The sequence below is a fragment of the Python bivittatus genome, unplaced genomic scaffold, assembly GCF_059951505.1.
Source record: "Python bivittatus isolate LINGU-HERP-01145 unplaced genomic scaffold, Pbiv_v1 ctg000080_np1212, whole genome shotgun sequence".
Classification (NCBI taxonomy): domain Eukaryota; kingdom Metazoa; phylum Chordata; class Lepidosauria; order Squamata; family Pythonidae; genus Python; species Python bivittatus.
The window spans coordinates 50,028,119-50,042,551 of NW_028277035.1; the positions used below are offsets into that span (position 1 = coordinate 50,028,119).

General features: G+C 39.5%; 1 protein-coding gene across 1 annotated transcript in view; it reads right to left on the reverse strand.

The window, feature by feature from the left end:
* DNAH1 (dynein axonemal heavy chain 1) overlaps positions 1-14,433 on the reverse strand; it is a 158,679-nt gene that overhangs the window by 4,945 nt on the left and 139,301 nt on the right. The window contains exons 66-77 of the mRNA XM_025167399.2: positions 14,169-14,365; positions 13,567-13,711; positions 13,206-13,364; positions 12,060-12,191; positions 11,044-11,218; positions 10,459-10,634; positions 9,246-9,422; positions 8,447-8,617; positions 7,787-7,917; positions 4,042-4,186; positions 3,520-3,726; positions 3,190-3,424 (exon numbers count right to left, since the gene is read on the reverse strand). Coding sequence (XP_025023167.1) covers positions 3,190-3,424; positions 3,520-3,726; positions 4,042-4,186; positions 7,787-7,917; positions 8,447-8,617; positions 9,246-9,422; positions 10,459-10,634; positions 11,044-11,218; positions 12,060-12,191; positions 13,206-13,364; positions 13,567-13,711; positions 14,169-14,365 — 2,050 coding nt within the window. The remainder of the gene's footprint in view (positions 1-3,189; positions 3,425-3,519; positions 3,727-4,041; positions 4,187-7,786; positions 7,918-8,446; positions 8,618-9,245; positions 9,423-10,458; positions 10,635-11,043; positions 11,219-12,059; positions 12,192-13,205; positions 13,365-13,566; positions 13,712-14,168; positions 14,366-14,433) is intronic.

Genomic DNA, 14,433 nt, shown 5'->3' on the forward strand with positions numbered 1-14,433 from the left:
CCGAATTTGGTCACACCCCGAAGCAAATTTTCCCATAAGGTTCAATATAATTACCGTTAATCCGTTCTGGCGTCCACGGACCATGCATCAGGGGCGGGAGAATGGCCGGGCGCGGCGCGGCGGGAAAAAGGCCGGGCGCGGCATGGCGGCAGAACGGCCGCGGACCACGTGTCGGGCGGAAAAATGGCTGCGGACCACGTGTCAGAGCGGAAAAATGACCGTACCCCGAGGCGGAGTTCGCACATCAGGTAAATTTTTGCGGCCGGAGCTGGTCGTAACCCAAAAAGTTCATTAGTAGAGGCGTTTGTATCCCGAGGTACCACTGTATCTTGATTTACTCATTTTCAGAGCCTGAGAGCAGAGCACTAGAAGTTGTCTAATTTTCTAGATCCAAAGGACTCTTTTACACATTTTCTCCCTTTCCCGTTGATACTAGAATCCCGAGGAAGGTCAGAGCAAAATTAGCTACTGTAAATCTCACCTCCATACTGGCCATGGATTCTGTAAATCTCACCTCCATGCTGGATTCTCCAAAATCCCTTATTTCCCTTATCTCCTTTGCAATTACTAGGTTAGGATCAATCCACTGCCCAAACTGGAAGAGCTACTGTACTATGTAATAGCATATCTGTAATGGACACAGGTTTTTCTTCCAGCATCAGAATTTATAAGACTACATGGAAAGTTCTCATATACTGGTGCCACAGGAAAGATGATCATATGACAGTTGATCTTAAACAGGCACTTTTCAGAACACCAAATACCTTATATAGCTAGATTTTAGTCCTATCTTTGGTTTTTTCCAAACCAGGGAACTGTCCCATCAGATCACATTCTATTCTGAAGCTTTTTCTAAGTAGGCAATAGTAGCAAAGAGATTTCCAATATGAAATTAGCACTGACTTATTTATATGGATTCTGTTTCTGTATGTATTTGGGGTTTAGGGTTTTTAAACCATTTATTGTTAGCCACCTGGAGCCTCCAGAAACAGGTGGCATGCAGTTATAGTTCATAAATAAATAAATGTTTCTCAAGACCTTATGGCTGCTCAGTTTGAACCTTAGCAACCATGGAGTTCCAGATTTTAGTTTCAGGAGGTCCTATTTCTAACAGCCAGAACAAAGGTGAGAAGAGTATCTGAACTATCAGGCAGCAAATACCTTTGTATTTTTTAAAAGAACTCAGTAATACTAACCATATAGCCCCTCTTTTCTCTGAAAAGGTAGCACAATTTTTCATAGATTTCAGGAATGCATTCTATATTCAGTCTATCCTAATCCTTCATACAAGATTATGACATAAATCAGTTATGTTCTGAGCACTGTTATATAAAATACACAGGTAGTCCTCGACTTACGACCACAATTGGGACCAGAACTTCTGTCACTAAGCAATGCAGTCGCTAAGTGAGTTGTGCCTGATTTTACCACCTTTTTCGCCATTGTTGTTAAGTGATTCTGGCTTCCCCCATTGACTCTGCTTGTCAGAAAACCCTTAGGAAGGGTTGGCAAATGGCAATCGTGACCCCAGGACACTGCAAGCCTCATAAATACATGCCATTTGTCAAGTGCCCAAATTTTGATCATGTGACTCTGGGGATGCTGCAACGGTCGCAAGTGTGAGGACTGGTCGTAAGTCACTTTTCAGCACCATCTTAACTTTGAATGGTCATTAAACAAACAGTCACAAGTCAAGGACTACCTGTATATCATTTCTCAGACCATCAGGATGGATTCACACAACACATTAAATCCTAAACCTGGGTAAAGAGACACAAATATTGGGTTTGCATAACTTGCTATGTCTGAACAAGCCACATTACGACTTAATATGATGATCTAGTTCATACAATATGGAAAGATTGGGTGGGTATCCATAACCTGCTGAACCAAGTCCAGTCAAACATCTTTTGGGAACCAAGCCTAGAGATCCTGTATCCTTTAGCACAACCTTCTTAAGTACCACTTTGGCCAAATGATTCAAACCCGACATAGCATACGACAGCCAAAAGCTGCCCAAGCCCTCGCGGATCGCTGCACTCTCCTCTGGAACAGTAATCATGCCCATGGCAATTTTTATGAATATTTTATCACTAATAAACTACAAGGCAGCAATATGGCCTAAACTCTCAAATTTGATCATTATGCCTCTGTAGAAGAGGCCTATGCAAGGCAAGTTCTTCCTTGCTTCAGTAGGGTCAACTGGCCATTCTCATCCTATAGGAACTTTAGCTTGTGTATATGCAATACTTGGATGCCTCCAAAAACCAAGCTAGGAACAGAACACTAATAAGTTAACATGAAGGTTCCTTTCAGTATGGTGCAGAGGAGGCATTGAAACCTGTACTCTCTGAAACTAACATTAATTCAAAGCTACCATCTGGGAATGAGTAAAGTCACTTCTTTGTTCTATGGGTTCCTCGAAAATCTCTTCGAAGCTTGGCTATGAATAAAAACTGAAAGGAGTATGGAAGAGCTAACATAGTACTGACCTTTCAGTCATGTGATTCCCTGCATTCTTGGGCAGCAGCAGAATTTAACTTGTACTTGGATTGTCTACTTCACATCAAACCAGAAGGAATCTTCATGATAAGTGACTAATAGCTAACACGTTTTTCTTAGAAATACTCAGTGTTTCACAAAAACAAACCAACTCAGAATAAGTATAGATCACTAAGCAACTGCAAAGTCATGTGTGTGAATGAGAGAGAGAGGAGAGAGGGTAAACACTGAGATACGTTAATTGACAAAATAGCATAACTGTGCTGAATGCTTCATTTGCATCTGAAATGTTTGCTTGATATCAGCTGAAATACTGAGCTAGATAGTCACTGATAGCCATGTGCATGCTGTCTTTTCAAGAGACAGACTTGTTCCTGGTTTGTTTGGGATTTTTCTTCCTGTTAGAGAGGAAGAGGAGGATTATTATTATTGCATGTTGGCCTATTCTGTATCCTGACCCAGATTTTTATATGAATAAGTCTCTGCCTCCCATGCTATAAACAAATTAGAAGTATGTTTAAGAATATTCCTGATCAAGCTTTGGCATCTGCAAGGCTTAAGGCTCCCATTTTGCTCCTTAACTCCCTTTCATCCAGAGGCAAAAAAGAGCCATTTTTTTGGTTCTACCTTCTTTGGCACACTAGCAGACTGCCCTTCTTGTACCTATGAAGTAAAGAAAATGCTTACCTGCACGAGTGAGTGTCTTGTAAATGGGACACAGATACATCCCTGTGGTTGGAGGCTTGCGGTTGGGTACAGGAACTAACCAGAGGACAGCCATCTCTGTGTATAGTTCCTTAGGCTTGGACTCCATTAGCTGAAAGAATGTGGGATCCCATCGAGCCCCTTCTAGAAATAAGCCATGAATGTAACATCCCACATAAGGACGATGAGTTAGTTCATTCACAGACTCCCTCATTACCTTAATTGGGAAGGTAGAAAAGCATTTGTATGTTATATTTTTAACACTTGAATTCTGAGTGATATGTGAATTGTTCTTTTGATAGATTCACTGACCTTAAAGTCAAAAGAGATGGTGTCTATAGATATCACAGACTTTCTAGCAAAGTTTTGTAATGTTCCTGTTAAAAAGGCTTGTGGGAAGAAGAAGCCACTTATCCAGAAAACTGGTGGTATTCCTTTAGCAATCCATTTATGCAAGAAGTCAATGCGAAGTAGGAGGTCATTCACCCAGGAGGCCAAGGGCTTCAGAGACGGATATGCCTATGGACAAGACAAATTCAAATCACTTTTTAAATAAACTGGTCTTTAAGCAAGTGTGTTTCTCTCTAAATAATTGAACATTTGTGGTTATGAGACAAGCAATTCTAATAAAAATAAGTGTCGAAATAACTTTTATCGAGATTGTTCTGTCTTGGTTTGTGCATGACATACAGTTTGATTTTGTGGTCCTTGTAAAATATCTGATCAGCCACCACAGCTGGAAACTGGAATGAGTGTATTTTTGTATTACCTGTGTAGGATGACTTCATGAATACAGAAATTGCTGTACCTATGAAAACACTGCTTAGTATTTACCTTACTATTCCACATCTCTGGGACAATGTTGTTGTACAGGCTGTTGGACATCAACTCCAGCTGGGAAGACATTACCACTAAGCCTTTAAGAGCTTTGAGCAGATCTTTCAGACTTTGTGCAATTACTTCTAGCAAACGATTGTATCTGTTCAAAAACAAGATAATTTAAAAGCAAATTAATCTATTATTGTTAACTCCCAATGTATTTCATTGAAATTCTATGCACTTTCACTCTCTTTAAGATTCTCTGAATTTTTGTATAACTGTCACTGAATCAGAGCTACATGTAGATCTTTCACATATGTCTGGGTGAACAACTCAGCACCATGTTTGGTGCATTTATTTGATAAGCAAAATTGTTCAAAATTCAATATTCCAGCGTGAAAGAGTAATCACCCCTCGGATTCAATAACTGATTCCACCACTTTTAGCTGCAGTAATTGCAACCAAATAGTTCCTGTAATTGGTGACCAGCTTCTCCCATCACTGTGTAGGAGTTCTGGTCCATTTCTCCACAGTGAACAGCTTCCACTCAGTAACTTTGGAGATTTTTTTTTTTAACAATGGACTATTCATTTCAGATCTTGCCACAGCATTTTATGGGTTTAGATTTTTGCCTTGGTCATTTCAAAACGATGAGTTTGTTTTTCTCCATCTATTTCTTTGTAGATTTGTTTGTATGCTTGCTACACATTGTACTTGTGCTTCAACTTCAGCTGATAGGCAGATGGCCTGCTATTCTCCAGTAGAATTTTCTGCTTTTAATGCTTCCTTCAGTGATGACAACTTGTCAGATAATAAACCGTTCAGACTTGGTTCAGCTGGGTAGCTCTATAAATTTCGTTAAATAAATAAATAAATCCATAAACATTTGGGCAATCCAATAATATCAGCCCCAGCAGTGACTTTGGGTGGGTTTATCTCCCCCCAAAGGAGGTAGTTCATGGTAGTTCAGTAATTTGGGTGTCCAAATTATCGACAATAAAAGCTGTGGCCAGGGATGTCTTGGCCCAGTTTGATCCTATTTAGACCGGGATATCCTGACAACAGTAATTTAGTCCTTGATTACCATACAACTAGACTATTATAGCATGCTCTACATAGGGCTGCCTTTGGAGATGACCCAGAAGCTGCAGCTAGTATGATGTGTAGACTAGAGTGCTGGCTACACCAATGCAGAATATTAAAGCCAACACATTGATTACCACTAGGCTTCTGGACCTAGTTAAAAGTGTTCTTAAAACACGCAGTGCAGCACTGGAATATGCCAGGCAACACTACCCCAGAATGGAATCTGGTCATCTGGTAAGAACATCTAGAGAGTCCCCTCTTCTATGTGATAGGCCTTCTCAATAGTAGCCTCCCTTGGAATATTTTCCCCCTGAAGGTCCACATGGATTTATGCTCCTTATATTTAGAAAACAAGTAAAATCAATACTGTTTCAGCAGATTCTCAGTTCTAGTTGATTATGGATCACCATCAGAGAGATTTCTATTTGCATGATCATCAGCAAAGTCTTCGTTATGTATATTATTTTGATTTTAACTTAATTAGGTAGGTGTCTAGAGTCCTTGCAAATTGGAGTGGATAATCAGTCGATCAAATGTTATGCTGCACTCCTGAGGTGAGTTTGATAGGAAAGCTGCTCTTGGGAAGATTCACTATTGTCATTCATTCATTCATTCATTCATTCATTCATTCATTCATTCTACATTACCATCCACTTGTACAGTGCCTTCTAACACAGTTAAAAACATCATAATACAAAAGGAGCCCAAAGCCATTGAGGATTTATCGGCTTGGTACTAGGGATGAACCCAAGGGGCTAGAAGATGAAATCAGTATGAAGCACTGTGTGTGTCTTCCCTGAGAACAGCCCACTCCTTGTCTCCTGCCATATCTTCCTTTGCTTATCAATACTGAGACGTTACTCCAACCCAGGCCCTCAGGCCAAACCATCCGCCTCCCTGCCATCCCTGTCCCAGGTCCTAGACCCTCATGCAATCTGAGATATTCAGTTCTGTATGTCCCAGTTGGCCAGTCTGCTGGGCACTACTCCTCTTTGAGCATTCAGCAGGCCTCAACACTCAACAGCCCTAGCCATCACCCACTCAAAACACCCACACCACATCACCCAGAATTGGAATGCCCTCCCATAGGGACTCATCTTGGGGCAAAAAGTGTTTTAATCCCCCTCTAATGTCATGATGGCCAAAGAGGGATGTTGTTGCCTCCCCTCCACCTTTCACAGGGACAACCGGTGCCTACCACCTCAGCTGTTCCCAGTCTACATGTAAGGTTCACAGCCAGTTGTTAAGACCCCAGTTCAGAATCTGCTCACCATCGAGCAGCTCTGACATGAAGAACTCCACTGGTGCCAATAGTCTCAGTGGCTCTTTCTTGTTCTTTTAGTTCCTCATCAGGAATGTAAGATGGCTGCTTCCCCACGTGCTGGATGGGGCTCACCCCAATCATTGGCCTACTCCTTCTCCTGTTGTAGATCTCCCTGGGCCACTGGTCACCATTGGACTCTGCCTACCGGAGGCCAGGCACACCAGGAATGCTAACACCAAATAACTGATTGATTCTGCCAAACAGCTGGTCTCTTGGCCACCACTGAGCAGCTGCTTTTCTCAATTTCAAGACTACATCTCATCTCAGACTGGACCGATGAAATCTGAGAGCTTCATTAATCTTTTTGTAACCTTTTCTGAACTGATGAGCATTAGTCTTCAGAAGTTTCTTTTGATTGGAATATTATATGCTCTAGAATCTGTGTGGTGAGACCTCACTATGATGAGGGGAGCCAAAGTTGATAAGGTAGGCCAGGACTGGCTCCAAACAAGCCAGATTATTTAATTAAATATTTGCACAACTGACCCTAGTTATCCCTTTAATTGAATTTACTGAACTAGGGTGGTGATTACTTCATCACACATTGGATGATTTTGTTTTTGAAATAAATGAAAAAGTACCAAACTTTAGCATTATTTATTCATTCAGAGTCCCTTTATATATCAGCAGAACACACATTAAGCTCTAACAGTATTCAGTTGTAAGATATGCAACTGTTCAGAAAAGCCAAAGGGGTGGAAAACAAGTTTCAACCCAATTTAGTTGTACTATCTGTTCAGTCTCAGGTAACTACAGCAGTGTGGTGCTTCACAAGAGTTATACATTATGGGAAATTATACAATCAGGTCTCAGATTGGACTATATTGGTTATGGTTACAGAAAGTACTCTACTCCTTCCCATACAATGGGTCAATTCATAAAAGTAGTCTGATTTTGGAAGATGTTCCAACTTATACTGCAATTGTAAAAATAACCTTTCTTACCATCATCACCATTTTTCAGCTGTCTCAGATAACTGTTCAGTTAATGTTTTGTATAGGCAACCCAAAGGGAATTTTGCTTTCTTGAGCATCAGAAGCAGTGGAGTACATGGGGTGGGGAACAAGAGGGGAGCATCACAGCATGGCAACAGAAGCTCTGCTACTTTCCAGATGCATCACAATGTTGCATTCACACCCAAAAGATGCAACCTTGCTTTTGTCATTCTGATGAAAACAGAGAAAGTCTGCAGGCACCAGTCAGAAATGGTGTGAAAAGGTGGTTCTTATCTCATTAAATGCCTACAGATCTATTGTACCCATTTTCCTGTCTCTGACAACTACTCCTCTACTAGTTTTAATTGACCATTTTATCAAAATATAGAGAGCTAAGTCAATGTATGGATTGTACCTGATCACCTCCTGTGTCAGAACAGTGTTCATAGATTCCTCATACAACACAGGATATTTCAGCAATACTTCATGCAAATCAATGGGCTGAGGCACCTTCTGCAATATGTCATTTGAGGTCTCCTCTACAATCTAGACAATAGACAGAATTGCGGGCAGAAAATGTCAGAGGAATCTCAATATTGGATGACAGAAAGAGTTTTCCTCAACCCAAAGGAAGTGAGATTATCTTCTGAACACCTGGGTTACATTCAGAATTGCAACTGGGCTTTGGGTTCATATAACCTACAACTCCCTTCTTTCCCTTTCAGTAGCAATGACTTGATTTCTAGAATTTGGATTTGTACATAACTTCTTAAAGCACGGGATCCCATGACCAGCATTTTGTGACCAAAAAAAAAAAGAGTCCAGGTACTGCATTTCCAAGAAATAGTGAACACTGAAGATTGAAAAATTATGCAACTTAAGTTATGTTGAATAATTACATTACATAATTTCTTCTTCAGTCATGTCCAACAGCTGTGCCAATCATAAACCTCAGCTATTCATCACTGGAAACCTCATTTTGCTAAATTCTGGCTTCTGACCATAAATTTTTGCCCACATACTTGTCAATCCCCTCTTCCCACCTATAAGAGCTACAAGTAACAAGTGTACAAACCTCCTCCCTGCTTTGCCCTCCTGCAGCTGTAGTTTTTGGCTGAAGTTGGATAATTGAGGCAAGCAGTGCATAGGTCTCATTCTGAGCAAAGGTGATGTTGGCATTGTCGTGCAATCCAAAGATTTCGGGCATATCGTTCAGGGGAAGGTTCTTGATGTACAGGATGTATCCCTTGGGGAGCAAATCAAGATGTAGGACAAGGATGAATATTTTTAACAGAGAAGGCAGAAAGGAAAGAAACTGTTCAGTAAGTGTAGTAGCATATGTTTCAGTCACAGCTAACTGAACCATGATATGCACATGAATATGACATGAAGACACATAGTTAAGTTTGTCACCCTAGTTTTTACTCAAAATCTATACTTTGGAAGGGGCTTCTGCAGCCTACGATACCACCACAGTATAATTTCATTCCATTCTCATTTAAGAAGGAATTTAACCAACTGATAGACAAAAAGAACTTTTGAACCTATAATTCAAACTATGTTGACCACAGCATGCTTAAAACAAGAACAAACTTAGTTTTTTGCATAGTATATCCAAAGGTTTTGCTCCAATTAAGCTGGACTCCTGGGGCTTTCACAGACACATCAACATCCACATAGTTTTTTTGGCAATCACATGGAAGTGGTTCCCCATTTCCATTTGGTTGTCTGTTTTGCTTTTGTTTACTTTCCAATCATCCCTTCAGTTCTGGGATTTCCCAGTAGTTTTCTGTTCAAGTATCATTAGGGTCTGACTCTGTTTAGTCATCTCAGATTAGACAAGGCCAGTTTGTCTACTTATTTTTTTAACTTACATTGAGGTCATAAGTGGTATTAATTTGCCTGTAGATACCAGATTCAGAGTAAGAAAACTCTGGATTTAGAACACTTGGGTTGTAGAAATCTTCCAGAATATTCATAATGCAGCGTCTGTCCCAATCATCAGTCACTCTGCCTCCATAGTTAATTTCACCAGCAGTGTACTTCAAAACCTTCAAAGGACCAGAGCACAGAAAGTATTAATTGTATTTATATTCAATATTTTCAAATGAAAATACCATCAGCTAACAATAAAATTCAATATATAACAAATGAACAGACCCTTTCTGTGGGCAGGTCTTACTGGATGTATCTATATATTCTGAAAAACTTAATGCTGTTTACAAAGATAAAGTATCGAAATACACATATGTGCAGGTCAACTTATTCTGTTGCACATTTCAAATACCTAGAACCTCTTCTGAAAAGGAAAATATTCTGACCAGATTTCCACAACACTGAATTCCAGGTGAAAACCCAGAAGTCTCCTGTAGATTTGCCCAAACCACAACCAAATATCTCAAACACTGCCTTCATCATGTTATTAAACAAAGATGACTTTGTTCTTGTCACAAATGGTTTTAGCAGCTATTAACCTGACTTTATACAATTTCAAATTTTGTTTATTAATAATTGTTTACTGCCATATTGCATACCTGAAAACTGCACATTAGGTTATAACCTTCGTAATTATTATCATTTCAAAGCAACCAACTCTAAATTAAAAGCTCCTTTCTTGCATTTTCACAGGTCTAGTTCCCTAATCTCTGCCAAGGCTACATCAATGGTACTTCTCTAGCATAATGGCTACATTTGCAGAAATGTTTTTAAATGCTTTTTTTTTTAATTTCTCCAAGCTACCCATTTTATTGCACTTTTTTTTTTTTTTTACAAATTCACTGAGGCACCACTTCATCATTTTTGCTGTCTCTTGAGGTAGAAAGGGGGGTGCTATTCCATTAGGTAGGCAATAGCACCTGTATTCCATATACAGTTTTATTATGCCACTTCTTGCTGTTGTGAACTTGAAATGCTACAAACCAAACATTTTAAATAAGATAGATAAAAGCAATATATAGCTTAAAAATGATATTTCTGCAAAAGATCTATCTGGATTCAAAAATAGGATTTTGCAAAAAACCAGGACAATCCTCTCCCTTCATAAATTCTTATGCTTCATTTCATACTTTGCAAATCCAGGTAGCCTACCTTGTAAGGAATTTCTTCATATTCATCCAGAAACATTTTCAGCTGGCTTATGCAGATGCGTAGATCTCCATCTGTGAACTCATAAGGAATATTGAAACCCAGTGGTCCAAATTTTCTCCTTTCTAGTGCATTGCCATGGAACAGACAAAGAGAAAGGAGCAAGGATTTGAACTCGGCAATCTAAAAAAAAACACACACACACAAAATCTCTTGTGATTCTAAAAGACCACAACTAAAATGTTATGGTGTGTGCATATGAGTGTGTGTGTGTACATGTGTTTAGTTCCTATTTCAGACTGTAGAATGAAAGGGTAAGTGCCTTTTTCTTAACTCCATTCCAACCAAAGGAATACATCTCCATTATGATAAACTGTTCACTAAGGAGAAACAGATAAAATAATATTGAATGAATAGTTAGAATAAGCAACAGAACCCAAGATGTTCCTCTGTATCCTGTGTACTACTTCCACAGTAGGAGAGGAAAGGAACACTGAACCCATTCTAGACAAACCAAAATTGTCAGAGGAAGAGACATTAACTAAATGTTTTGTGGGGGGTCTGGGGGTAGGGCAGGGATAGGTTTTCTTTCCTTGATGCAGGAATTCAAGAAATCATTGCTCAGGCTACTGTAAGACTTCAGCAGATTAGCTTTAACTCCTCGAGGGGGCTCAATGGTCATCTTGGATCCATTCTGAAGGATGGACACTGGAAACTTGTTACTTGGCAAACTGGTGAGCCAAAGTCGGAAATCTCGGTGAACCTGGATGGTAGAAATGCATGCAATAGGTAATCAAAAGCAAAATAGTTACATTTTTCTGACTTTAGAAAAAAAAAAATTCTACTGGAATCCGGTTTCTCTCTCATCAGAAAAGTGTTTATCCTTGTTGAACAGACATACGGAAATGTTTCTCTTTGGTGGGAAAAAAATAAGATTTTTCTCCTAAAGAGCTCCTATTTTAGAAAACATGAAGAGATAAAAAAAAAGAGATGATAATTAAGATAGTCTTCCTATCCCTCTACATGCTATGAATATTCAAAACCTTTTTTTTTTTAAAAAAAGCTCTGGATATACTTAATTTTCTTGCTAAAAGTATACACTGAGTTAGCAACCAGTGATTGAAGAAGACTTGATTTACTAACACTTTCCAACCTTGGAAAGAAAACAGTTTTCATTCTTGGTACAAGAAATGTAAAATCAGACCAGCGTCTTTATGCCTCGGTCAGAAATAAGCAATCTTTCTGCACTAGGAGAATGACTGCATGGCTTTTTTTGGTTGGGGGAGAGCACAGAGGCAATGGGGTTGAAATTTCTGTCCTTTTTTGGGTAGTGCATGGCTATCTGTGCATGGATTTTTAAAAAGTAAAATGCCTTAAATCTGTCAAAGGTTTGAAACCTATACTGTTCCTTATCCCTACAGAAAAAGCTGTTACAAAGTTTGCCATCAAATTGAAAAGTTAAAATCTGGGAAGGGCAACAGGGACCCCAAGCATCTGCAGCCTCCCCTCTGGCCTAGATGGCCACGATCTTCCCAAACAAGGGGAAACCTATTTTCAGTACTAAATTACTAAAGAGAGAACATTTAAGTACATATGCATCTCACCTTATCAGGGTTAATGCCTTCAATGAGTCTCTCCAAAGAAGGCATCCAGCTTGGAGCCAAGTGGCAATTTTGAAAGAAGACCCACTTCCCACGCTCCATAGCATTGCGCATCATGGCTTCTGCTCGGGGTCCCTAAATAATAACATAGAGATTGACACCTGAACAAAGCATGTGAATTCTCTGTGCCCTACCCACTTGACTTGTTTTCAGCATTGGAAGGATAGATACATGGCCCCAACTAAACAACAGTTTGCAGAATTACCTTCTTAGTAACATATGAACAAATTACTTATCAATAGAGCTTCACTATGGATGATAATAATCAAATATAGCTACCATTTATGTAAATATGTACCCTGCGTGCTTTTGGTTTTTCTTTTTTACTTTCCCAATTTTTTATTTCCTTACAACTTTGAGAATAGTTTATTTTTTTGCTTTTGGCTTTTTACTCTATTCAATTAATATAAGCATTGAAAAAAAAAAAAAACAAGAACAGCAACAACACAGAATTATACCATCAGGTACAATTCAGGGGGACATGCTTATTCTCCAAATCTAGAGATTCTAGAAAATTCAGCAACAAGGGCTTCTTAAGTTTCAAAGGCTTATCGAAACTGCAGTAATTAGAAAAGAAATTTAAAAACCCAAGCATAAAATGTTGGCTAAAGCAAAAAATAGTTTGGGTCCAGGCAGGAAATAGAACTGAAATCTACCAGTAGACAGTGTGTTATTTTGTAATAGATCGGAAAGGTTCTTGATGCCTAATCACTGCAGAATAAGAACAACAAAATATTCTGTGTATTCTAAATTAAGATGCTGAATCAGAGAACGCTTAGCTACGCATCTCATAAGTTACTGTTGGAGAATATATGAAATAGGCCTGAACTACAACAATAATAAGAGGTCAGTACACAGTGCTCTTGAATGCTGGGGAAAGAGATGGATTCAAATACCACTTGACTCAGATTCCCTTTTACACATGAAGAAGCACTGGTGCATTTGAGCATGCCTGTAGCTTATATGCCAATTAGTAAGATGATTGTGGCAGGAATTTACTTTATACAGCCTTTCAGAGAATGAACATAAAGTGGCCTGGACATGTAAATTTTGCTTGAAAGGGTAAGTGCTTCTGTGTAAGGCTCTTACTTGTCCCTGTCCAAGAGAGATTGCCGAGAGTTTCTTGGAAAACTTCATTTCTTCAGCAAATTTATAAAGATCAGCAGCGGGGTCTGTGCCTGGAGAGAGGACGAATATCAAGGGGGTGGTAGAAGCGGACTCCTTAAATACCACTGAAAGGTTTGCAGTCTGAAATGTAAAAAAGGGTGATTTTATTTACTGTCAATGCCTAGAACTTCCTTTTTCTACACTTTCATCTATTGTGGGGAGTAGGGCCGGGCAGGGAAAGAAAAACACATGACCAGATTAGGAGGCAAAAGTCTTGTCAAGCATCAACTCTGTCACCTCCACCGTTCTGCCTCTACATACACAATCAACCACTATTAGCTACCTGTGGTTCAATAAAGCTCTGGCCCAAGTTAGCAGCCACAAAGTCCTGCATCGCATTGGTGACTTTGTCCCCACGCAGACAGCGCAGGACTAACAACTTTTGAAAAGAATCCAGTTTGGTGTTCCATATGCCAGGCAGAGGCTCCCTGCAAGAGTAGAAGGGGCTACATTAGGTCTAGACTTAAGACTAGAAGACAAGAGTTGATAAGGTAGATGACATTTCTCAAGTACTTTTCTGAGCAGAATTACTATTTTCAACAAGTTTTATTTAAGAAAATCACTGTGTCCAGCTATGTGCTAGTACGTAGCCCACTATAGCTGATCCCAGAAAGTTTAGCAGGATCAGACCTGGTTAGGAGATTATCAGAGAATCTCATTTTGTAGATTAGAGTGGCAAATTGAAATTCTATTCTGGAAGACATAATGGCAAACCACAATCATACTGTTGCCAAGAAAACCACATCCCCATATCCATGAAGTCACAAGGATTCACACTTGACTCAAAGGATACTTTATTTTTAACTAGTGCGTGGAATAAGGGTGTGACTGAGCCAGACAAAAATAAGTCTCTGTAGCAAATCTGGAGACTGAAAGTAAAATTACCTGTGAGGTTCAGGACTGTCAAAAATTGTGCGAAACCCAGACAAGTTTGCCACAAAATCATCTGCGAATGTGGAGAAATTGTGCAAGTTGGTTAAGGCCAGGATATCATTCCATGCTCTTTCATACAGCCAGGCAGGAGCTGGATTTTCTCGTATGATCTTTATGGTGCCACCAGAAATAAGGTATCGCCATTCATCCTGTATGTTGAAATTAGAAAAACATGTAGGGTATTGTCTGTATGCGTGAGTCTTGGTGACTCAGGCTA